The sequence below is a fragment of the Neodiprion fabricii genome, chromosome 3 (assembly GCF_021155785.1).
Source record: "Neodiprion fabricii isolate iyNeoFabr1 chromosome 3, iyNeoFabr1.1, whole genome shotgun sequence".
NCBI lineage: Eukaryota > Metazoa > Arthropoda > Insecta > Hymenoptera > Diprionidae > Neodiprion > Neodiprion fabricii.
Genome location: NC_060241.1, coordinates 21412154 through 21437825, shown reverse-complemented (window position 1 = coordinate 21437825; position 25672 = coordinate 21412154). Strand labels below are relative to the sequence as shown.

The window sequence follows — 25672 nt, the reverse complement described above, 5'->3', positions numbered from 1 at the left end:
GAAGGAATGAGTAGGATATAACGATTGGCGTGGGAGATATGAAATTCCTGAAATGGTATCAGCATCGAATCTACGTAATCCGCTCATCAAGATTTTATTAAATATTTATGATAATCGTAGGCGTTGGAATAGTAGGTCGACCTGTAGTTTGCTTGTTTATCTAAAGATGGCATCTACAAGACAAACGTTATATTCAACGTCATATAGTACGCATTATACGACGTAAATACTACGGATTATTGAAGCTCAAGCTGGTAGTTCAATAGAGTTACTAGTAACGAGCACTAAACTTCGTTAGAATCGAATGAATTTCTAACGCTCATACTTTTACATCAATGTAATCAGACATAATGACGGCATTGTTACTTTTCATCTTCACTGTCTTATTCTAATTTAGCAATCCTGCAACTCTATCTAAGATAATTAAAAAAGTTGTACTAACACTACGGCTACCTGAATATAAGTATAATAAAATTCGTTTATACGAAACCAAACATAAATAAGACATCGTAAAAATGTTTGTAGTTTATGTGAAAATAATTCTCAAGTTAATTTAATGGTTTTGTTAAAAACAGAAAGCGGGTAAAAAAAATTTGAGTTGGACGAATAACTTGAGATTAAACAAATTATATCTGAATATTTCAAGTCCGAAAATAGGTGACCTTTTCCGGCTAAATAGTATTTTAACAAATTGAAATTTCAAACAACATTTCAAATGAAATGTATTTTGGAAGGAGTCAAAATAATTAAATATGTCTGCAACATTCGGTAATGCGTCTATGATGTTAAGGGAACCATCGACATGAAATTCCCAGAGAAATCGCCGACTACGAATTTCGGGAACCAATGTAGAATCCATGAATGATGACGACGATAATGATAATGACGAAAGTAATATTGAATCTTTTTTCTGCTGTGATATTTGTAGGATTGTCATATATTCATTTACGATCACGAAGTTTGAATTGTTTTATAGTTTTTACACGGAGAAATGTTACATACTTTACAATGATACGATCAATGTACAAGAATGCTCGATTACAGATTGAAACGATATCAAGGGCTCAAGTAGCTGTAGAATTTCATCATTATTTGTTCCATGTTGCTACGACACATGATAAGTCGAAAATCCTTTTCGTTCGCCTGTGTAATTCAGACAAACAGACGGATACGTTATGAGCGAGTGACGTCAGAATGTAGGTCAACAAGTAAATAACCTACATTTAATAATCAGGTGTGTAAGTATGCACGAATTATGCAGACGTTAGAGTCACATCATCGCGCGCTCTAATCGAGGTTCTTTTTTCATATTTTACGTTATTACGAAACATTATTTATCGTTCATCGATAAATAATCTTTTGATTACTCATTGGCCGTGCATTGCCTCTCTCTCTCTCTCTACTAAGTTGTGAAAATCTGGTGTTGTGATTATTTGAACATTTTTTATCGACGTCATTATTATCGGATATAAATTGCATTTTTCTTCTACACATCTTAATGTACTTGTCTTAAATGTCGATATTTTCATTTCGAATACAGGTAAAAATTCCAGGTCACTGTCGTTAAAGAACTTATGTATGTTCATTGTCATTTCAACCTGTTGCACGCTTGTTTATGTTTCTATGTAATAAACGAAGTCGTTGGACATGCAATAAATTTACGATGAACGAATTACTTTTGGATAACAGCTTGGTTGTTCGTCAAATTTAAGAATCAGAGAGTAAAGGTTGTGTGTTCTTGTTATAAAATAGTTTCTAACAAAATTCGAATATCTTCAGAATTACATGAACAGAAAATTGCGCAAAGGTTTTAACATATCATTTTGAAACAGGTATTTCGCAATACACATTTAAATCAAAGGTGGTTAAGATATGTAACGAATAATATCCGTGCACAGCCCAAACGCCAGTGAGCTAAGCACTTCGCACGTATGCTTTTTACGTGTGAGAAACGAGGACTACAAGATGCAAAATATTTACAAGACAAATCGTTACTTCGGCATCAACGAAAGCCGATATTGTGTAACAATAATTAATAAGCAGATGTTAACTAACTCTGTCAAAAGGCACGAAGTCATTGCTGTGTGTAAATTGATCACGTGTAGATAAAAACAGATTAGATTAAATAAAAAACTAAAAGATGATGAGAATTCTTTAAAGCTTAAGACACATAGTATCGGTGTCGAAAGATAGTCGAGAAAACTAAGAGATCGTTATTTTTCCTGTGTGCAAGTCGTACGTTTGACTCTGAATAATAATTGAACGAAATTGAAAATGCGTCATCCGATTACAATCTGGATGACCATGGTTGTATTATTATAGCTGAAAGCATGCAGAGAGAATTATACCGTGTGCAAATAAGGCTGGAGAGGCGAGATGCGCGGATGCATCATGCATCTTGTGCTGCACCGATTCGACCAACACGAAACTAGCAAGGTAAAGCACAATTGTGACGTTTAACAAGCCAATGTCAGAACCTCGTCCATAAAGGGTACCGCCAATTATGAGTGCTTCGGTAAGAAAAAAACACTGTAGAAAATTCCGAACACAAATACAGATACGGATTTACAAAAAGTGCAGAAGAATTTTAGACTGATACAAAGTTATGAGATTGGAATTAGTAACATTTAAATTAGTTGAGAATGCGAAATAACAGCAATTGTTGTTTGTTGCTTTAGTATTTGTCTAAAAATATATCGATACACTGACGTTGCGAACTTCAACCTCATGCAATGTTAAATATTCGCGTTAATAACAGTTCACGACACGAATATATACAATATATATAAATAACACAAATATTAATATGAGGCAGCTAGAAAAAAATCTCTATTACAAATATTGTTTCGATGTAAGCCAATTTTAGAGGTATAATTGTATTAACCCGGTTTTTATATCCGTTCAAAGGAGACATTTTTTAACGTATACTGAGAATCGTTAAGACCGTAAAATTGTTAAATGACTGAAAACCCAGACGAGTGTTATTGTTATTTAAAAAAAATTCATTCCTGATATTATTTCTGTTTTTCCGTGTGTGAATGAAACGCGTAAAAGTTTTAACTTGTGTTAAGATAAGCTTAGGCCTTAAAGAAAAAGAATGTTTACCTGAGTTTCGATAACGACCCGCAGCGTTGAATCGAGAAAAGGTGACTAGTCCGTCTTAAAGCGCGAACAGCTATTAAAACCAGAGAGATTCAGGCGATTGTGGGAGAGTTCGAAGAATATCGGGACAGACTGTCTTTCTGTGTGGGAGGTGGTCGTTGCCGAGTTTAATTAATAAATAATTGACGTATGAAAAATACGTAATCGGAACCGTTAATTAGTGCGCAGCCATAAAATATCACTTCATTTTAAGGGGGTGTCTTAGTCGATTTCAACGTTGCCGAATATACCTCCGAATATCGAACTCCACGTATTTCAAACGCAACAACAGCTTAACAGCCCCGTTCTATACACAATTCTGAACAAAAACACTACAATGCATTTACATTTAATGCAGAAACAGAGAAATGACACGGATTTTACGAAATCCCAGTAGTGAAGCGATAATAGCAAACTATGAGGGTGAAAATTACGAGACTTGCGGATCAATTACGAACGGTCCAGGAGCAATTAGTAGACATCATCGATCAGATTTTCCATATCTCCATTCGTTTAGGTGACATATCAAATCGAATTCGACCATACTTCGCCTCGCGAAAAAACGCCTCTTCGGTTTTTCTTGATTCATTTGAAAACCATGCAGAAGAAATTTGCAAAAATAATAGAATAATTGGATGCAATTAAGGAGCAATATAAAGCAAATGTCATTTCGTTTGAATAATCATCGGTTTGTTCCAAACATCTGTTTCAATTTGGCGCCATTTTACTGGGACTCGAGTACCCAAAACGTTTTTTAGAATTTTCTTGAAAATCGTGTGGAAGCGACTATTAAAAGTCAGCGAGCACTAAGTACAATGAAGTTGAAATTATTTGGTACATGAATTCTTTGGAAATCCTACGACTTTTTAAAATCCGCGAAATACTTGGCGGCTTCTGGAATTGCATTTTTATTCATTTTCTCAAAAACCATGTGGGAGCAAATAATAAGAATTAGAGATCAATTAAGAGCAATTTGGGAGCAATTATTTGGCATAATATTCCCTAGAAATTCGAAGATCGCAGGCCAACTTCGCATAGGTTTAACGTACGTATGAAAGGAGGGTCGTTATCTAGGGGTATTCCATATTCATACATACCAAAAATTTGTCGGTGACTTTTTTAAAAAAATTGTAAACACAATCAATATTAATACTACTACCGAAATACAGGAATATCGAAGATAAGAAAGATTTGGGAAGATCAAAAAAAATCAAGCTTCGTATTTCTTGCATACTGCAAAATTTTTGTTTTACTTGAGCAGAATTTAATTGCTTAATGTTGTTAGCGTCGGTTTTGCCGATTTGTTAGGTTTCTGGGAATACCGGTTTTTTACCAGTATTTCGATTTGCATCGGTATCCCGAATTTCGCCGTCGTATTGATATTTCCAAAACATGAAAGCATCTACTGCATTCAATCGTAAAATTGGTGTCTACTATTTGAGGGTGTATGGGACGTACAGTTAGGTCAAACAAGTGGTCGAAACAAAATTGTAATATAATATAGATTTTACCGATCGATATGGTTTCGTTCTTCATGATTAGCCAAATTCCTCACTTTTTTCAACCATTTACCATGGAACAAAAATCGATCGGTGTAATGTACCCTGAATTGCTAAAACGCACAGTCTTACTGTAATTAAAATTTCCCATTATATATTTCGACAAAATCTTCCAGTATGTACCATAGAACTAAAAAATTCCCTGTAATGCAGAAAAAAATGTTGAAACCCTGGATTTCAAATGTGGTGACCTTATTATACGAGCAACTTCAGAAAATCGATATTATTCATTTATATGTGTTTTTATGAAGAAATTCCTTGGATTTTTGTCATCAACCGATTGGGTTAAAAAAGGAAATGAAATTTTTTTACTCAGACGATTCGTAGTATATTCATTTATCAATAGAATAAGTTTTTGTTCATCCAAATCAATAACAGGGCTTTTACAGTTGATTTCAACATTTGACTCTGTATCACAGGGAGGTTCTCAATGGCTTGGCGTCGCAATATTTATTTATACAAGTAAGTAATATTTTTGTTTACACAAAATTTTTAGAGCTGACTATACGTCTCATATCCGTAGATCCTTAAACCCGAACAAGCAAACTGTCTACAAGTGGTTTATCCTTTTAAAATAATCTACCTTTGTTTATGCAGCTCAAATCCTCTGGAATTAAGCTATGGCTCACAAACACATTCCATATGGACAAACTAGATTTTTGCAAACTATAATCACACACACTACTTTTAATTACTTCATCATATCCCAAGTGTATTTCATCGCAATGAATTGGTATTGAAGAAGTTTCTATAGATATGGTAACGGAGCAAAAAGTAATTGTGCAAGTTCAAGACTCACTGGTTGATGATCTAGAAGGAGATGGTGGAACACTTGGCTTAGGCCCGCTAGCACAACAAGGTCTACCAATCTTCGTTGGAGGGCGTAGCCCAGATAACTTTGCTTCCGTCATTTCACACGTTTGCGTCTTAATAACTGTAACAGATCATAAAGTATAATCAGAAATCATGAGATTGAAGTTCTTAAAATTAATTTTAAGATGCAATATTTGGAAATGCCATTATTTCGGCGCATAAAGATTATCTGGAATTCAGTAAACCCTAATGAAACAGAATATACTCATATTTTTTAAAAGTAGTGATTTTTTGTTCAATGCTTCGTTCTCGTTAACATCAATATCGTCAACCCCGTCAAAAATTTCATATCTATAAGAATTGACTGCAGGAATAGCTTTAGCCAGTATACTATTATTGTAATGGTTAGCTGGCTCTCACTTCTCTAGTCACCAACTCACATCACGGATACGATGATAAGCGACTAGAACTGGAGGCAACCGAAGACGCGGGAACATGATGATAAACGATTGGACCCGAGGGAAACCGAACACTATAAAAACCGATCGACCATGGACAGAGCAAAACGGACAGCATGGCCAGTGACGCACACAAATGCAACATACGACAATAAGGATTCGCGGTTCTGACAGCAGCGGTGCGATACCGGGACAGGATTAAATTTGGTATGAATAAAAGCTCGTCAAGAACATTGCGAGCAGACCCATGGCACAGCGCCCGACTTGCTCACCTCTTTGCAACAGAGCGGAGCTCACCTGGAGTCCGCGTCTTAACTTATGATTACAACGATAGGAATTCCACAAGCGCAGCACTTCGTAATTTTAAAAAAATTTGAATTCGAAGCATTATATTCGCTATAATATAATATATTCAGAGAATTATTGAATCAGTAGCGTCATTTAGTTATAAAACTTCACTTAGAAAAGATTTTCAAGAATAGAACCGCTGAATTTTATGATTTTTAGTCATCTTTGTGTGTATATCTTTGAGTTTTATGATATTTATTATGTATTATTTTTTTTTATAAATTCAGTTTTGTAAACTTTTATTTTGTATCATTTGATTGCTATTTTCTTCATTAAATATCTTTGTTAAATGCACCTGTTAGTTAGAGATCAGTATAATGATTGTTATACCATTCGACACGAGGATCAGTTACTATATTATTAAATCTGAATAATCATAAGTCTTTGCTTATATCCTGGAGTTATACTAAAATTAAGACGGAATGAGTCTCACAGTCCGATCCAAAAAGTTAGGGATATAGAAAAAACCGTTTGAAAAATCTCCAACAATGTTATGTACAGCAATAATAGCGAACACCGGTATGAATACCAATGAAACAGCTCTGATACATAATAGAAATGAATTTGAGACAATTCGAACAGAAGCAAAGATATTAATAATTCAACAATAGGTTAAAAATTGAAACATTCATAATAGTTAAACAAGTGCTTTTGATCCAGATCAACGTTTATTTGGATTCATTTTGTTCACCATAAGGATTTCCAAAGAAAACCGGAAAAAAATTACACAAACGATGTTCGACAACAATTAACTGTGTGCATTATAACAATACTATGATATAAGATTTATCTAATGTTTCAGGTAATCCATGAGGATCTATTCAGCGAGTAGAAAGAAGCAAATAGACATTGGGATTGGATTGTGAACACCAGTTTGATCATTTTTATTTATGTAACAATTTTTTGAACTGCTGTCATCTTAGCTTGTGTTATTTGAATTCCTTTACGTTCCTTGTTACATGATAGAAATGTTGTTTCATTCATGATTATTATCATTGGCATAAGAAACACTGTTGCAGATTTTTTAACGATTTTTTTTTCTTTCCCTGACTTCTGGCTCAGACAGAGGAGCTCACTCATCGTTAAGCTGAAGAGGTTAGAAAGAGTCCAACATGTATCATTGTGTAGCAGACTCCTAGAAATTCTAATTTTCTGTCACTGATAGGATAGCATTTGACTTGACAGATAGCAACTCTATCGGTATCTGTCATCCTGAATTGAAATTGTCGTAGACAATGCCACATTCAGTATTAACCTATTCTCGATAGATTCTTGTAAGACCAGTGTGAGTCAGTCTACTGTGAAAATAGACATGACACAAGTTATTACGTTTTGCAAAGGTATAAAAAAAATGTAACCTGATATCTATATGTTACTGCAACTGAAAATTAAGACAAACTGATAAAAAAGCGTAATAATAGTTAGAATAGGTAATTACACTAAAATCAGCACTCAATGTATTTAGTATAAGCAACTAATTTGTTAAAGTACTGTTGTTTAGATTATTTTTAACGTAACGGATAATGCTAGACTAAAGTAATGACCTGTAAAGACATTTGTTGAGGTTAAGTTTATGAAAACAATTTATTGTTGGTGGTCTAAGTATATTCGTAGGCAAAGATTAACGTACCTTATGAATTATATAAATGTTGCGACGTTCCTGTACTTCACTCACAAATCACAATAGGTATTGAAACGCTTGAAACATCTCGAATATGTTATTTCTTATATTACCTCATATTTTAATATAAATCCACTGCACTGCACACTCGGTAACACTGAGAATGTAAGGTAAGTTTGACTGTGATTTTGAATCAACTCTGAATAGCTCCAAGCCGTCCTGTTGCAGTTTTTAACCAATCACAATTGCTTTTTAACAAGAAAGTAACCTAAGCATTGTCTGCTGAATAGTCCAAAAGCCATATTCGAACGGGTCTATTGAGGTCGGGGCACGTAGAACGGTTTATAATGTTTGTTAACGTTTTAAAACTTACTAGATGTCACTAACATCTGTCTAGTGATCTGACGCAGCAGCATTGCAGTTCTGCTCATAAATCGTCTCGCGTTTGCTGCTCTGCTGCTCGGATGAATCTAGAGGATTTGGTGGAGCATAACTCTTGCCGTCAATCTCACGAAAATTGTGGCCATAGCGATGAGAGAGCGAGATATATATCCCCGGATTTCCCAAGATACTCCGTCTCTCTCACTCTGCATTTGATTGGCTGAGAAGAAACGCATCGGGCAGCCAGATTGTAGAGCGAGAGAGACAAGCCGTACATGGCATACGTGCTCTCTCACACTCTTCCACCTCCATGAGCATATGCTCTAATAAAGGGATGACTCTGAGGAACAATCCTAGCCTTACATGGGACGGCCCATGCAATTCAGTGGCAACGTGACAGCGGTGAGGACCACTTTCGGAACGCACCTGTGAAAAACATAGCCTAAATAAAAGCCAGGAAAAAGTTACAACAGAAATGTTTGGTGCTTTTACGTAGTCGGTGATATTTATTTATGCAATTAAGAAATGGTTGTTTCTCATACTTGTCATTGCACTCTGCATAACAAGATTTACTGTCAGTGAAATATGATGGAGCATCTCCTGAGCAACCTGTTAGGAAAACATATGGATTGGCGTAGCTGAATTTAATATAACCTACAAAATAATTATTGAATTGTCCTTTGAAATTACATGATAATAAAATATTCCATCACTCAAAATGAAACTACTATCCAAAAATGTTGACAAGAATGCTGACGGGTAAGTCGCTTTTATTACCTTGTAACTGACTTCTCTAGTGTAAGTAATGTTTTCCTGGACCAAGTATTTCTCGATTGATCTAAATGATTTTTGTCTTATTGCGTATCTTGCATTACAAACACGATTTGGATATTCACGTGGCAAAATAACTGCTTGTGCGTCGCACTAGAATCTTGCCAAAATCATGCTGTTAAGATTAGGATAATCTCGTCTTCTGCTACACTGTTACCATAGTTCTTTGAATTAATGTATTCCATTGATATCTTAAACCATAACACCCATATAAGATACGAATCAAGCTGCCAGAGTCTGTCACTTTCAAACGGTGAAGATCTGTCAAAATGTAAGTGAAATAAGATGCCGCAGAAATGGAGAGCAATTTTGTGTGAACGGTAGACGAGTTGCGTGATTCTAGTGTGGCTTGGATATAGTCTCTCTGCAGTATGAATATCTACAGCGTTACAAATATTAGAGTTCCAACATGTAATACCGCTAACCATTTCACCGTCTTTTTCTGATCCTATGATCTTGCTAGTATTTCAACTGCAATGATGTTATTTAGTGAAAACTACTTTTGTTTTGACAGCTGATTAAACTTTCACCTATTCAATGTTTATACAAATTATTTTTCCAAGTATAAAGAGTTGACTATGAAAAGTATATATGTCTAATTTTAATTGATCAAGTTTGTCTGGAAACTTAAATTTCACTTATTCTACGTTTTGATAATGAATGAATACTAATGGAAGCGCAATATTTAAGCTTGAGTTCGATTGCAATTATGCTTTAATACTAACAGAGTTTCTCAAAAGCTATTGTTTTATAAAATCCAACTCATTCATTTATTGTCAGCTTATTGAAAGAATGTTCTTAATTGATGATCGATTATTCAATCAACAGCGACATAACATTAATCCCAGAGGAGCCGGAAGACTTATGGCATGCCTATAATTTAATTAGTGAAGGGGATTCTGTGCGAGGATCTACCATTAGGTATGTATCATCAATTACCCACGAAAATTCAATACTTTTTTCCATCGATTGTAGAGTTTATAAATGTCCTTGAACTTTTGTGGAAATCTAAGTTTAATGTGTAATATGAACTCCAAGGAAAGTCCAAACCGAATCATCGACTGGAAGCTCATCGAGCAACAGAGTAAGAACTGTGTTGACGATCAAAGTGGAATCTATAGATTTTGATACCCAAGCCTGTAAACTGAGATTAAAAGGTCGAAATATTGAAGAAAATCAGTATGTCAAGGTATGACTATGATTAATTATTAGCTTGCTTTGAAAAAACTCTTTTCCTTGCAGAATTGTTTACGCAGCGATGGAACTCTACGTCAAATTTCTTATATTTTATGCACTTCCCGTAAAAAAAAATTTCTGTGTAACAAAAATAGCATATCTTATGAACAAGACACAGAAAAGTGTAATCAACTTGAACGGTACAGCCCAACTTTGATTGTAGTTAAATGAGATATGTAGTATTTCATGTTTTTTATGATGAAAACTCTATGGAATCCATTGTGGATTCCCAGAATGATTTCAGTGTGTATAATACCCAAGAAAGGTCTGAAAACGAGCAATTAATTGGAAATTTGATTTTTCTGTAAGGTTGAAAAATTCTGGAGCAAACTTTGTGTGGTTTCTAAAATTTAAAGATTTGCCTTGGTCTGCTGCAATCACTCCCAATTACTTTCTTAATTTTACATGAATCAAATGATGGAAAAAATTTTTATAATTTTCAGGTCGAAGTTTGGAACATTATTGTAATGATGAATTTTTATAAATACTTGAAATTCAGCAAAATTACGGTTGTGTAAAACCCATTAAATTATAGTACAGCATGATCATTTGCGAATTCATCAAATTCATGTTTTGAAGCTGCGAAATAGTGATTCTTATTTCAATGTTTCATTACACTAATGTTACAAAATTCAGTCTCATTGTTAAGTAGCAAAACTGACGAATGGTCCTCTTTTTCACCTTAGATTATACCTTAGTTTCATAAATGTGTACAAAAAATTATGTTTTGCGTAATATCTCTGATGCAAACATGTCATAAATCAAAGGCATGTAAATGGAGTAAAACAAATTTTTCTAACTTTTGGATGTAGATGGGTGCTTATCACACGCTGGATCTAGAGCAGAATAGAAAATTCACACTTTACAAGCCTGAGTGGGATTCCATTTCCTTGGAACGAGTAGACACGGCTTGCGACCCTACTCAGGTAACTTATGACAGAATCAATATAAAATATTGATTTTCATTAAAAGTCTGTTGATCGATATGGTATCCCCATTCTGAATATTATGAATGCATGATATTGTCATGAAATTTGTTTCAACTTGAACAGAACATAAAAATGAAATAAACTAGCTATAAATATGTTATGTTTGGAATTGTCAAAATTAGACGCACAACTGATATAGTTCATAATTAGCAACAAATTATAAAAATAAATTAAGTCAAGAAAATTACTTACCTCTGAATCTAAGAGTTCTTATTTTTTTCAAAGTAGCTTTAGTAGAGTTTCAATTCAACCCGTACAATGACGTTTAAAAATATACATTAACTTCAACAGAGGCTAAATCCTTTCTTAATACTTGAAAAAATAAAGCTTTTCTCTAAGGATGAGCTCTCAGATAAGCTGTTTGCTTTCTGAAAAATGAGTTACTGAATATTTTCAGAGTGCTGATTTAGCTGCTGTTATAATGCAAGATGGAATAGCTCATGTTTGCCTTATTACCTCTAACATGACTTTGGTTAGAGCTAAAATAGATCAAAATATACCAAGAAAAAGAAAAGGGAATGTATCACAGCATGAAAAGGTTTGTTATCACACTTTATGGACAGCAGTAGAGTACGTGTGAGTCTATGTATACAATGTATATGGGGCAGTCCATGCCATTTCGACCTGAGTCTGAACCTTGACTTCCCAGATTTGAAATGCACTCAGTTTTTTTATAGATTTTTTCGACACGGTTTGAATTTTCTACAATTTTTCAAAACCATGCCTTGATTGACACAATGTAAAAATCTGAAAAATCGTGTGTCAGATAACAAAATGTTTCAGCTCAGAGCAGATTTTTTTTTTCTTTATTTTGCTAATAACAAAATCTCAACTGGTAAAATGGTTCATAAAAACCTGCAAAATTTTTCAAAAATCTGATGTGACATATGAAAATGTTTCAGTAACCATCCATAATAAAATGATGTCTAATTTTTCCAACATTTTTTTTTCGAAAAAAGCTTGAAAACAGTAGGAAAAAAAAATCTCCCCACTAAGCTTAATTTTTAAGCTCTAAACTTAAAAATTTTGATTTCTAACACACACAAATTTTCCGAATTTTTTCAAATTTTCAAATTGTGTCGATCAATAACATGGTTTTGAAAAATTGTAGAAAATTAAAACCGTATCAAAATATCTAAAAAAAAAATATTGAGTGCATTCAAAATCTGAGAGGTCCAGGTTCAGACCTAGGTTGAAATGGTATGGACTGCCCCATATACTTTTAGTGGGAAAGGTGGTTGCGATTTTTGCCAGGCTGGTGTCTCTTATAGTTCTGATTACTATGGGTATGGTGATATCGGTAACGTAAAAGCATGGAGAAATGTATATTGAGAGAATAATATGTAAAATAAAACATGCTGACACAGGATATGGCATTTCATAGAGTAACATTACAGAACATTGTTTTCCGAAAGAGCAAAAAACAAGACCGGCAGGGATAACTATTATTTAATGAGAATACTTAAATTCGGTGATTTGCTCACAGCACAATATCCAGTGCTGATCTCTGTTGTAATCAAAGCTATAAAGATGTCCTTGACACTCTGCTTTTCGTGACGCCATCCTCATTGTATGCAAAATTTTGTATAAATAATTTAGAGTACCAAGAGTGACGGTTCATTGAAATCCAAAGTTTTAACTTTCTTTACCAAAAAAATGTCTAGTCCGCTTACAAAAAAATTGGAAAGTTATATGTTTTAAAAGATTTTTCAAAAGTGTGTCATTTTTTTGCTTGATATTACATTTAAAAAATTCTCAATTCAAAAATTGATCGACCAAAATAAATTTTTCGTCTAGCGTAAATGAGGTTGACGTTTTCATGAGTTGAAGAATCACTCATTGAAGTAGTGAGACATCAACTTTTGTTCAACAGTAGTAGCAATTATCCTTACTTTGCATTAAAATATGATATTTCGCTTAACTTTTTTCATCATTGGAATTCCAGGGTTTGGCTCGCTTTTATGAAAGCGTCATGCAGGCAATCCTACGACATATCAATTTCGATGTAGTCAAGTGTATTCTCTTGGCCAGTCCTGGTTTTGTTAAAAATCAATTCATGGAGTTTATGATTCAAGAAGCAGTGAGAACAGATAATAAAGTGATTCTAGACAATAAGGCCAAGTTCATGCTTGTCCATGCTAGTTCTGGCTTCAAGCACTCACTAAGAGGTACCACATGCCAAATCAAATTGTATTCAAGTGTATTTAACATTAAAACTGCCAAGATTGGCACACCTCCTTCAACGACTAAAACAATCTTTAGAATCGATCCCCACATAGTGGACTTCCTATTAATAGTATGCCTGGTACTGAAGATGGAATATTTCACAACCTCATTTAAATTGCTCACAGTACTCAAAAATTTTTGTTTCAAAACACGAAGAAAAAGAAAAGGAATTGTTCATTTATGATGTAAACAGTATATCTGTATTCAATTGATTATACAAAATGTAATATTCACGTATACATCGACTACAAAAGAAAGAAGTGCGTAAATATGAAACTTATGTGAAATATACAAATGGGAACTATCTTAAGAAGCGTCGTAAGTGAATACGTAAAGATGAATGTAATGATTGCTGAAAAACGCTACCACGGAACATATTATCGATGATTTTTCATTGTCATCTCCAACACAAGTTTGCAAACTTCGTATAGTAAAACGTCCTGTAGATCCTTTTCTGTATAATATTATTTTACATTTTTTTTGTGTTGTAACGTGTAACGGCAAGATTGTTTCTATTGCGCAAAAGTGATATTTCAAAAGTAAATCTAGGTGGAACTTTCAGGTTGTTCAAGAAATACTACTCACACTCTGTAACAATGAATTTACCAGAAAAATTAGTGAATCTGTTGTTATAATTAAAATAGTTGGAAGTATAAAAAAAAAATAAATACAATGAGCTAGTTTCCATAAATGTCCAGTGTTCTTGCAAAATATTTCGGACAGTTTAATATTGAAGATAAAGTCCGAAATAATTCACAGTTCAGTCAAAAAGTGTTAGCAATGAGATGTGTGACATAAAGAGGAAGTTTGGGACCTGAAAATATTAAGCATGATTGCCTTGGCAGTTTCAGTGTTAAACAAACTTTTCAGGCGGCACCCCAATGGAAATTGGCAAATTATTTTTTCGTGCAATACCCTAGTGTTTATATTAATATTAAACTGTTGACAGAGGTGCTGGCAGACCCAGCAGTCGTAAGTCGAGTAGCTGACACAAAAGCGGCTGGTGAAGTGAGAGCATTACAGGCTTTTTATACACTGTTACAAACAGAACCAGCCAGAGCATTTTATGGGAAGAGACATGTGGAAAAAGCTAACGAGGCTCAGGCTATTGAGACTTTACTAATTTCGGACAAATTGTTCAGGTAATTGCTGAAGCAGAATGAACTTTCGTTTCAAGAATAATAATTTCATCTTCTCCACAGATGTCAAGATATTGCGACGCGGAAACAATATGTCAACCTCGTGGACAGTGTCAGAGAGTTGGGTGGTGATGTCAAAATTTTTTCCAGCATGCATGTATCTGGTGAACGTGAGTATGATCCGTAAATACAATGTGTAATGAACGCCCAAATCAAATTACAGTACTACCTTGACATAAGAGTCCTTGTCATAAGAGAATTTCCCCGTCGTTACACTTGAGCAAGTCTTTGCTTCCCCCACTCTCCCTGTATACCTGACGTCTAATAACGCGGTGTGCTCCTTACAAGCGAACGAGCGATTGCGTTGAATCATATGTGTTTAGATATCAAATTCGTAAATATAACTGTGATTCACTTAGAACGAGGAGTGTGATGATCATCGACACGCTGACACATAAGTGATTCCCGAGGTCTCCTGGCAGTAATGGGGGAAAGTACCAACGCCGAATTTCGTGGAATCCCATTCCCTTAACCGCCCTAACACTCTTATAACAAGGCAGTACTGTATTTATTTCGTTAAGTTAGTATTATATTTGTTTATTAACCTATGGATACGAGAGCCACCATTTTATTTCATCAAAGACTTACATTTACATTTTATCATCACTCGTATCAGTAGTTTTATTTTTATTACACTAAGCCATTGACTATCGTTTAAGTTTTTTTCTCCCTTTTTTCAGTGAATATTTCACATTATGTTGAACTCATTCCAGAATTAGATCAACTGACAGGAGTGGCTGCTTTGTTGCGGTTTCCAATAACCGAATTAGAAGATGAAAGTGAAGACAGCGAATCAGAAAACGAAGACGAGAAATAATTATATTTAAATGTATGATTGACAAAACATATTCACATAGGTCATTAATTAAGAAATTGTAAACAATAAAAATTATTTAATAATTTTCATTCGTGAAGTACGCGAAATGACTAAATCAACGTTGTAGCGAATAAAAGATTTAATACATATTCCTTTAATTGATAAATAATTTATATAATATCGGTAACCACAATGGGAAATGTACATATCTGAAGACTTGATTGATCAAGCTCGATTAAAAGCTCAAATAGTCAATAATACCAAGGTCTTGTAAAAACGATTACAGGTCAGCGCACCCCTTGACTTTAGCTAATTTACTGAAATTAATTCACCTCTCAAGCATGGATATCGGAAATTATGTCCATGCTCTTACGATCTTATTATCAGAACTCAGTATAAGCGAGAACTTGTGTTTTCGATCATGCTCAGTCGATTAAAACTTTGGGTATTCATAATGAACATAATGATGGACCTGATCTGTTCAGATTCGGTAGTTTTTTTTTTACTTAAAAAAAAAATTACATATTCCAAGAGGATGTGGTGCAAATTGTAAGACGTGACAATAAAATTTGATAAAAATAATCCTGACAAATTCACGGGGGTAAAAACTGAACAAAATTGAGGGATGATTGAGATTGAAGAATCAGGAAAACAAACGTAAAGTGAATCAAAAATCGTGAGGTAAAATCATTGGTCGAGTTGACAATGGAAAGCTCTGTATGTATATGAATTTAAAAAAAAGTAATACAAATAGTACAGCACCTACAGCACTGATTTTCTGTCTAGAGGCTGGTAAAATGGCCTGACAGCAGGTAGGAGTTATTTAGGGATTTTTAGGGGGAACCAGAGAACGCCTAGGAGGAAGTCACACGGGCCATTTGCATGGAAAGTGTTTAGTTCCCATGTGTATGTACTTCCCACAAACGATTTTGAATGGAGGTAAGACACAAGCTTCAAGATATGAAATTTGTCCACAGAGTAACTTTACTACCCTCATGGCGTGTTCCTTGTCTATCGAATTGGTCGATTACTCTGACAGGCTTCATATCAGAAAGAGGAATTAGATTACTTTTTGTCACGTAATATCAACCAAGGTTGTTTGGAGAAATTCTTTGCTTTAGTCACAGTCATGGTTGCCACAACGTGAATCCAACTTGTTGACAATTTGTTGGCACATACAAGTCCCTCCTTGTCAGTAATTTCAATTCGCATCGTTCATTGAGTGCGAACTGTGTAGACGAAAAGGGAAGTATACTGCTCAATTTAGTCCACATGTTGGAGGATCATAGCGATAACAACCATGACGAAACGGTAGATTGCTTAGATGATGCGCTCCACCTGCCCGATGAAAGTAATATCCAACGATAGGTCCCACAGTCCATAGCGACAAAGACTGTGTGTGATTATATAGCAGGATATGTAGCATGCAGGCTTTTGAAATTTTTGCAAGTCTGTTCAGAGTGCAAATCGACCATCCTGGCAATGGAACCTTTGCCAGATTTGCATGGAGAATTAGAAAGTAAAGTGTTTGATGAAGAGATATATGTTTTGATGTACGTTAGCAACAATTGTTTAACTTCCTTCCAAAAATTTTATAAAATCATCCATAGTCTGCTTCTATCGATTAGTTTTAGAAGAAATTTGTTAAAAAACCTCAAAGCAAAAGTGGATGAAAAAAATGTCTCGAGTGGCTTGGTTGCTCTGCTCATGCCTTGAAAGTAAAGAATAATTTTAAACAATTTTCCATGTCCCTACACATCAATACATTCTGTACAGCTGTAAGTAAAATTTTAAATCACAAAGATGCAGTACTAATAAATTATTTAGACAAGCACGGATATATCGCGAAAAACACTTCAAATCAATTTTACAGTAAAGAATACGTGTCAGTTAACAAACATTGTAAAATCTTGATAAATTCACTATCCGACTTCTTTCTCTTTGTATATATTGTATATAATTTGTATTTCTGCATTATAATTTTATTTGTAATTTTGACCTAATTACCATTACCTGTATTTCGTTGATAACTATTGCGTTACTTGTATTTTACATTCACTTAACATTTTTATACTTGCACCACAAACTGACCAGAGTTTTTGCTTTCTGCTTTTAGTCCATCTTTTTAATTCAACTGTACTTTATTTGACAATAAATGAAATATTTTTAAATTCTAAGTAACTGATTAAATTTATTCAAAGCGATGATGAATACAAGTCGTTTACAAGTGGTGTCAGTTCGTCCTGAAAAAAGGATCAAACTGATCATACCACTTGTATTCTCAACCCCTATTTAAACACATTGATTCAGAGATTTGAAAACTCTGCCATTCGAAGTTTATCGTTAGTACATTGAAGCAGCGCGCAGCGTGACGCACGAATTCGGCAACAGTTTCGATACACGGGAGTCAAGCACGGGAGTAGCGAGAGATAAGAAGTTGCTCGTATTGGCACGTGTGAAGTGTGTCAATACAAGAATTGGATCTTTTTTATAAGGAAATATTAACCATTGAAAACAACAGATCGTTGAGAGAATGGTCGTAATAGGAAAGAAAAAGGTAGATATATAAATCACAAAAATTTTATCTCGAAAACGTACATCTTACCTCCTTTTCTAACGCTTAACATTTTTGAGGTTATTTCTCCATGCTTGTCTGATGCTTTTCACAGTACCAATCCGGTGAGGGTGCTCAGTTTTTATCACGGAGATCAGCTCTAAAGAAACTTCAGCTTTCATTGAAAGACTTTCGGAAACTATGCATATTGAAAGGAATTTATCCCCGGGAACCTCGTAACAGGAAGCGAGCCCAACATGGAGATACAAGTATTAAAACCTTATACCACAAAAAAGACATACAATTCCTCATGCACGAGCCTATAATATGGAAATTTCGAGAATTTAAGGTAAGTGAAATTATCACCCTATATAGCGAGTCGCTGCATTACATGGCAAATGTTTGAGTACTTTCTTATTTGTTTCATAATCTTGATTAATTCTTCTTACAGATATTCAACCGAAAAGTTGGCCGAGCTAAAGCAATGAAGGAATTCGGTGCTTTGAGACGGTATTTAAATAATCACCCGCAGCTGAAGCTAGATCACATTGTAAAAGAACGTTACCCAACATTCATAGATGCATTGAGAGATCTTGATGATTGTCTCACGCTATGTTTCTTGTTCAGCACATTTCCTTCTATAGCTCACGTGCCACGTGAGCACTCACTTTTATGCAGGAGATTAACCGTCGAGTTTTTGCATGCTGTTATAGCAGCTAAAGCACTTCGAAAGGTTTTCGTTTCGATCAAAGGCTTTTACTACCAAGCTGAAATCAAGGGGCAAACAATCACATGGATAGTGCCACACCACTTTTCTTTTGAACCACAGTCCAAAAATGAAGTCGACTTCAAAGTGATGTCAACGTTCGTTGAGTTTTACGTTGTTATGTTGGGTTTCGTCAACTTCAAGCTATATCATGATTTGAACATGTTTTATCCACCGAAATTCAACAGTCCAGGTAAGAATTGATAATGTAAACCAATATTTAAATAACACAAAGAAACGCATTATTTTTTATGACTGTCCTGTAACTAACAAGGAGAGGTTACTCATTAAGGAAAGTTTATTCCAATTAAACTTATCGTAACAGTGAATCAAAATTTAAGACATTAAAGTTAGTAACGTTAAAGTAATGGAATATTGCAAAATATTTTATTATTTTGCAGCCTTAGACTTGCTTTGAAGGTATTTATGTCTACAAAACATGAGTATGTTTTTCTTTCTTATGATTTAGTGAATCTCAGATACTCCTAAAATTGTGAAATACTGATTTATCATGGAAATGCATCGCCACATTAATGTTTCGAAGATCAAGCTTATTATAATGCTGGTTCCTGCGTGACAATTCTCATACTTCTATTGTACCAATGGCGTGTTTTGAGCAGTTAAACTTGTAGCACCTTTGGCCCTGTATAAAAACTATAACACTTTCCATTGCTGCAGTTACCTTCAAACCTTTGAAATTGTTGTAGAAAAGGCACAAGTAGATCAAAATGAAACATGAATTGTGCTATGTCCACGTGTAAAGCTTAAAATCCAAATGATGAACACCAATATAGCTTAACATTTATTGTCGTAGCACTTTCAGAATAAAAAACCATATAAACGGAATTCGAGTAAGATTCTGGGAATCGGTAAAACGAGGTAAAAGCAGTGAAAGTGGCATATTTGGTAATACAGTAAAACCTCGTTTATACGTTTTCGAAGGGATATGACAATTATGATGCTTCTATGTTTGTATTAACGCACGGACAAAAATTTACTGTAGAAAGTTTAGTAGAAATGTGATAGTTTGACTTATATTAACGTATCCGTACACCGAAAATTGTGCAAGAGTTACAATAGAAAATTGAGAAAATTTCAACAAGTATTATAACAGAAACACCAATTTTATTACACTCACTAATATGATTGCGATAGGTTTTGCTTTTATTGCTGTTTATCCTCAAACTATCGTATTTCGTTTGTAGCATCTATGTGATAAAATTTATTCCATGTTTTTTTATCGATTAGAAATTCCTATAATAGGCGCATAGAATATTAAAACGCTAGTTTGGAATGAGAGATTAGTTGTAATTAATGTTCGGGTGAAGGGAAAAGAGTGCTCTATACCGGAATAAATGATACATAGGTGTGAAAAATATCAAAATGAATTACTTATAAGTGAAATTTTACATATGGTCTGCAAGCAAAAACTACCGGGACTTAAGGAATTTAATGCACAAGTGAAATGACATACAAGTGAGAAACGTATAAACGAGGTTTCAAAGAAATGCAGGATGGGAGAATTCATAATCCTGGTGAATAAACTAACTATTATTATAAAAACAAGGTTCGTTCGGTTTCTCAGTATTTTTATGTGTCCCTTAAAAGTCATGAACAATTGCTTTTATCAAATTGTTCGGTTTCATCATCTTGAGGATACTATCCATGTTAAAAAAATTATCAATAAGCATTGCAGCCAATTTGCCTGAGGGTGCTTTTATAATGTTCTCGATCTTAAAAAGTAATGGAGAACTAATTTGAGATCTTTTGTTTGAAGTACATGATAGAAAATTATAGTTTTGCTTAGCATCATGCGCTCTTGAGCACTTCATTTGTTATGTTGACCCATAATCCTGGCATAAGTATTTGAATTCAACGATTAATGACTGATTTTTTCAAAGGAAGTACCGATACGAAATTAGTGGATGAAGAAGTATATGTGTCTGAAAGAATTGCTGCACTGAACTTGCCATTATCCAGTGTTAACAATGCGACTCCAGCACCAGAAGAAGAGCTGGATACGGATCAATTTCCGACAGTTCGTTTCTTTATTATACATCCGTGAAGTAAATGAATACGTACTTACACACGGACTGCAGTTATTAAATCATCTCCGATTCAAAACTTGTTTTAGGAAGCTGACACTTCTCAACTTGAATTATCAAGAATTGAAGTAGAAAAAGTAAAGAAACTAAAGACCCTATTCAAAGGTTTAAAATTCTTTGTGAACAGAGAAGTCCCCAGAGAACCCCTTGTATTTATATTGAGGTGTTTTGGCGGAGAAGTATCCTGGGATAAAATGCTATTCGTAGGTTCCACCTTTGATGAAAGTAATGAAAGTATTACGCATCAAATTGTGGACAGGCCAAGCATGACAAAGCAATATATCTCCAGGTAAAATTAAATAAAGTTCGTCAGAAAGATAACACGCTTATGAAAAAATAAAATCAATAAAAGTTGTATACATACATTTTACATCTCTTATTTGATTGAGTTATTTGCCATGCATTTTGTCTAGTAAATTGTAACACTCTTGATAATGATACTGAGAAAATCAATGTTTTACAAATCCACGTTGCAATTGTCAGAGCTTTCAAAAAAAAATATCCATACATGGCATCATAAATTTTTCGGTTGTTGATTATATGCTTGGGAAGATAGTTTAGAAATGTAGAAAGGTTTACATATGAATTTCAAGATATTGATAAGTTCTTTAAAAAATTAGTGAATAGGTTTGTGAATTTGAAAACTAATTTTTTTGTACTAACTGGTGTGCATCTTGACTGCTACTTACACTGTCGCACTCCGTCTGAGGTGTTAATCCGGCATTGAAAGTTTCGATATGCAGTGCAAATTACAGCTTAATAGGCGAAATTTACAGTAGAAATATATACAAAATAAAACATTTTATATACCAATGACAAAAAATTTTTAGGTACTACATTCAACCGCAATGGGTGTTTGATTCTGTAAATGCTAGAGAACTTTTACCCGTCGAGAATTATTTGATGGGTAGTGTGCTTCCTCCGCATCTTTCACCATTTACAGACATGCTGCGAGATCAAACATATATCCCGCCCGAACAACGCGCTTTACTCGACCCAGAATTTAAAGTGAAAACAGGTAAATAAAATGAAAAATCAGAATTCTTTCAAGGCTCAGCGCATATCACAGTCATATATGGTACTTACTTGTAAACTTTTATCGAAGCTAAAGATGACAGCGAAGAATCGGAAGCAGAAGAGGAAGGAGATGATCAACCAGAGATAGAACAAGCGGAAACGATTCTTGAAGGTGAAAGTGCAGAGGCCACAGAGAATGATATCTCAGAGGAGGAACCTGAAATCACAGTAACAAAAACGAATGATAGCGAATCAGAGCAAGAGAGATTGAAAAAGGTAATGTGCAAAGGAGCGTATTAAAACTATTCCCGCGAATTTCTTTTCGCATTAAAATTGCAGTGATGTTTGAATGTATATCTCAGATGATGGTACTAGAAAATTTTCTGGGAAATTTCCTACAATGATAGGAAGGTAATTCTAGTGCAATACGAATATTGATTCTTTCGCAGAAAAAGGGAATGGTGGTGCAACAGGGTCAATTGACCAGGGAAAATCCATGGGAGAAGAATCGTATTGAGAAACAGGAATACCGTCTCAGGGAGAAAATGATAAAAAAGAAACATAGGAATTTGTACAAGAGTATGATGCAAGGAAAAGAGGACAGAGCAAAAGAGATTTGGCTACTTAGGAAAAAACGACGCATCCACGATTCTACAGAAAAAGAGAAACGTAAACAGATGCGAAAAGAGGGGAAAATTAAAAATGCTGTATGAATTCGATCGGAAATATCCATACGTCTTATTGTAAAGAGAAAACGGCAATAACTACAATTATCCAAATTAGCTATTATAGTGTTACCGGAATTTAATTACATGTTCACACTTAAACTCGAACTGTATGCAGTTGTTTCATGTGTTTACATATACGTATGTGTATCGTGTGTTTAGTACATAACGATACGATATATGTATGTAATGCTTCATGATAGCTAAAATAAAGATTTTTATGAATTGCACTGTAATGATGAGAAGATTAGATCTGTCACGTGAAGCGAATCAGCCATCCCTCAAATACTTTTATGATGTTGCGTTTTGATTCTACTTGAGGAATTGGACTTTGCTGCGAAAGAATTGGTAAAATAATATGGATGTAATTCTATCGTAATAATAAAAGGTAAATTAAGAGAGTTGCAATTTATCAGGCGTTAGAAAATTGGTGCTCGATTTTTTTAAATACGTAAACGAAATAAAAACTTTGTTGCTAATATTGCTTTTGGGCGAATACTATTCTGTTTATTATACAGTAATTTTCATTAATGCCTTGGGCTTTCGGCTAACTTATTTTTCATCCGAAAAAAAAATGCAGGCTCGATTCTACACGAATTGTGTGACAATGATTCCCAATCTCTCACTTTGGCTGCATCGCCGGTCATTGTCACATAACCGAGCACGCATTTTGTTTTGGACCGAAAACAAATTAGCCGGCAGCCCAAGGCATTAATGAATATTACTGTACACAGATAATACAATAAATTTGCAAAATACGGACTGAATTCAAAATAGCGAGTTCTTCATTTGTTTGTTTAAGAATTCTTTTATAAAACATGGATTTAGACGCTTGAGAAATCTACACGTATTAGTTCGGTATTCGGAGTCTTACCAATTAATTTCAAAGACCCGTTTTGCTCCGCATTAAGAAGGGTCTATATTAATTACAGGATAACCCAAATTTCAGTGGCACCTTCGTTGCTTCTCAAATCAAACTTTCCTTTACAGGTATTGGAAAAATAGTGGGCGGATGCGGGATATTCGACTCGAGTGATCATCACACTAGTATTCGTACGATGCAACATTCGTATTCGCGTGAACGTAGCACTCGCCTTCGGCTCACGCTGCAAACTTCACACTTGTCAGAAATAGCACACTTTTCAATAAGTGTGAAGTTTGCAGCATGAGCCGTCAAGGCAGCCTGAGTAATGAATATATTCAAACAACTTTACAGTTCGCCCTTACTTATAATTCTCCAAAAATTCTATGAAATCGCATATTTTATTCCAATGAATTGCGTATTTACGATTCTCATACATTACATAAATTATGTAATTATATAGAAGCCCCGATTTTTTATATTCATTAGGAAGTTGAATATTTTCAGCGTGATTCGGAAAGAAATTCGGCTACATACTCCTGAATTGGAAAATACTGTAAGGGATATTCAGAGAAATTCGGAAACGCTAACAGTACGATTCAGCAGAATTTTATGAATTGCGAATATCGATAGCATTAGTCAATTCAAATTTCACGGGTTCACCCTTCAAGTCACACTAAGCGCAGAACTGAATCCAATTAGCATTGAAAGGTCCGAATTTGGGTCTTTACAATAAGTCGATCTTCACTGGTCTTTTCCTACTCTTACAAATTTAGAATTTTTTCATTTTATCATCTGGAAAATCATGTGATCGTTTCAATTCAATTTGATTTACAATATCCTATTTTATGATAACATTTCACTGGACATAAAAATTCCAGGACCACTATGAGAGTATTCGCTGTGAGAAGTATTAATATGTCACAAGTAAGACTTTAATTAATCCCTTGTAAATGAGTGCAATATTACTGATAACTTTTTTCCGCTCCTTTTTTGTGCGTTCAAGGATATCTTATTTTAGTTCTCCGAGAACCGTGCTTTGGAGACAAACGATATTCATCGGTTTTCACAATCCTACACAGAATATAGCATTTGATTCACATTCCAGGAATGTTGTGTAGGTATAATTGTTTCTTCCTCATAATATTTCAAACGTAATATCGCCCGAACGTTTGAGGAAAATAGTGAATGCGACATTCCTATTTGATTACTATAATTGAGTGGGCGATCAAAATGAGATAAACACACTTTTTCATTTAACCAAACGCTTTGCGTGGTTCAAATTTTTACTAGAAGTAGAGAATCTGGTCTCTATCGTATGGCCAAAGTTTCAAATTTTTCCCATTGCTGTATTTGAAATGATTTTCATAATCATATTAGATGTATCATATGAATTTATCTCTTTCTGATCATCCATTTATATTTCATTCGAAATTAAAATGCCAAACAGTAGCGGTATCAAAGAGTCGGGCATACCGAATTTTAGATCGTTCAATTAATATTCGTAATCGGCGACCTCGAAATCCCACCGGGTACCAAGTTTCGTCCAAACAAAATCACTAATTGCGAATTCTTCCGCTATGTGGATTCGCCATTTTGAACTCCGAAATTTTCAACCAGATTCGAGATCAGCGACCTTAACACCGTGATTTTTAAATTACAAAAAATGTGTTGGAACACCCTGTATTTTCTTATGTATTTAAAACTACAGTGTGAGCGGCTTTCCGCGGAGACTGCAATGATAATAACGTGCCAAAGCGGTGTACGGTCATACTTTCACGTGGGCCAGGCGCGTGGGACGTCTGACCTTCCAACTCCTTCGGGGGAAATGCTGGAAGCGTAAAAGCAAAAGCAAGATCGGGCAGAGACCCGGGGTCGTACGACTTTGGAGCGTGGGTTTCCGGTGGGAGAACTGGAAATATATCCACATCGAATATCACAAATAAGCGAAGAGCCGTTGCGCCATTTTTGCGCTGCTTCAGGATATTTGAAGTTGTAGTCATTTTTATGAAAGCTGTGGGAAA

The 25672-nt window shown here is 34.7% G+C and overlaps 3 protein-coding genes across 10 annotated transcripts in view; 2 read left to right on the top strand and 1 right to left on the bottom strand.

Annotated features, from left to right (window-relative positions):
* Nucleotides 1-22234, bottom strand: part of LOC124178734 (restin homolog) — a 45371-nt gene extending 23137 nt beyond the window's left edge. For 3 of the 7 annotated variants that reach the window (XM_046562310.1, XM_046562311.1, XM_046562312.1), the window contains exons 1-2: nt 8314-8371; nt 5500-5634 (exon numbers count right to left, since the gene is read on the bottom strand). In XM_046562310.1, coding sequence (XP_046418266.1) covers nt 5500-5634; nt 8314-8371 — 193 coding nt within the window. Of the gene's footprint in view, nt 1-1676; nt 1754-3105; nt 3240-5499; nt 5635-7949; nt 8249-8313; nt 8372-22130 lie in introns of those variants that run through there. The other 4 variants (XM_046562314.1, XM_046562313.1, XM_046562315.1 and 1 more) reach the window with 4 other exon arrangements.
* LOC124178759 (protein pelota) lies at nt 8618-15771 on the top strand. 2 transcript variants are annotated; one of them, XR_006869887.1, is made up of 10 exons: nt 8618-9080; nt 9981-10073; nt 10191-10341; nt 11201-11314; nt 11775-11915; nt 13323-13545; nt 14553-14745; nt 14806-14912; nt 15162-15322; nt 15516-15771. XR_006869887.1 is itself a non-coding variant. In XM_046562361.1 (9 exons), the coding sequence occupies exons 1-9, from the start codon at nt 9040-9042 to the stop codon at nt 15617-15619; spliced, it is 1167 nt and encodes a 388-aa protein (XP_046418317.1). In that variant the 5' UTR covers nt 8626-9039; the 3' UTR covers nt 15620-15771. The 2 variants fall into 2 exon arrangements, 1 of the variants encoding a protein (XP_046418317.1); XM_046562361.1 differs by lacking the exon at nt 15162-15322 and having other exon boundaries at nt 8626-9080.
* LOC124178742 (pescadillo homolog) lies at nt 18016-23250 on the top strand. Its single transcript, XM_046562333.1, has 8 exons — nt 18016-18176; nt 18289-18522; nt 18625-19132; nt 20841-20977; nt 21074-21333; nt 21875-22062; nt 22150-22337; nt 22511-23250. The coding sequence occupies exons 1-8, from the start codon at nt 18153-18155 to the stop codon at nt 22772-22774; spliced, it is 1803 nt and encodes a 600-aa protein (XP_046418289.1). The 5' UTR covers nt 18016-18152; the 3' UTR covers nt 22775-23250.
* The last annotated feature ends 2422 nt before the right edge of the window (nt 23251-25672 follow it).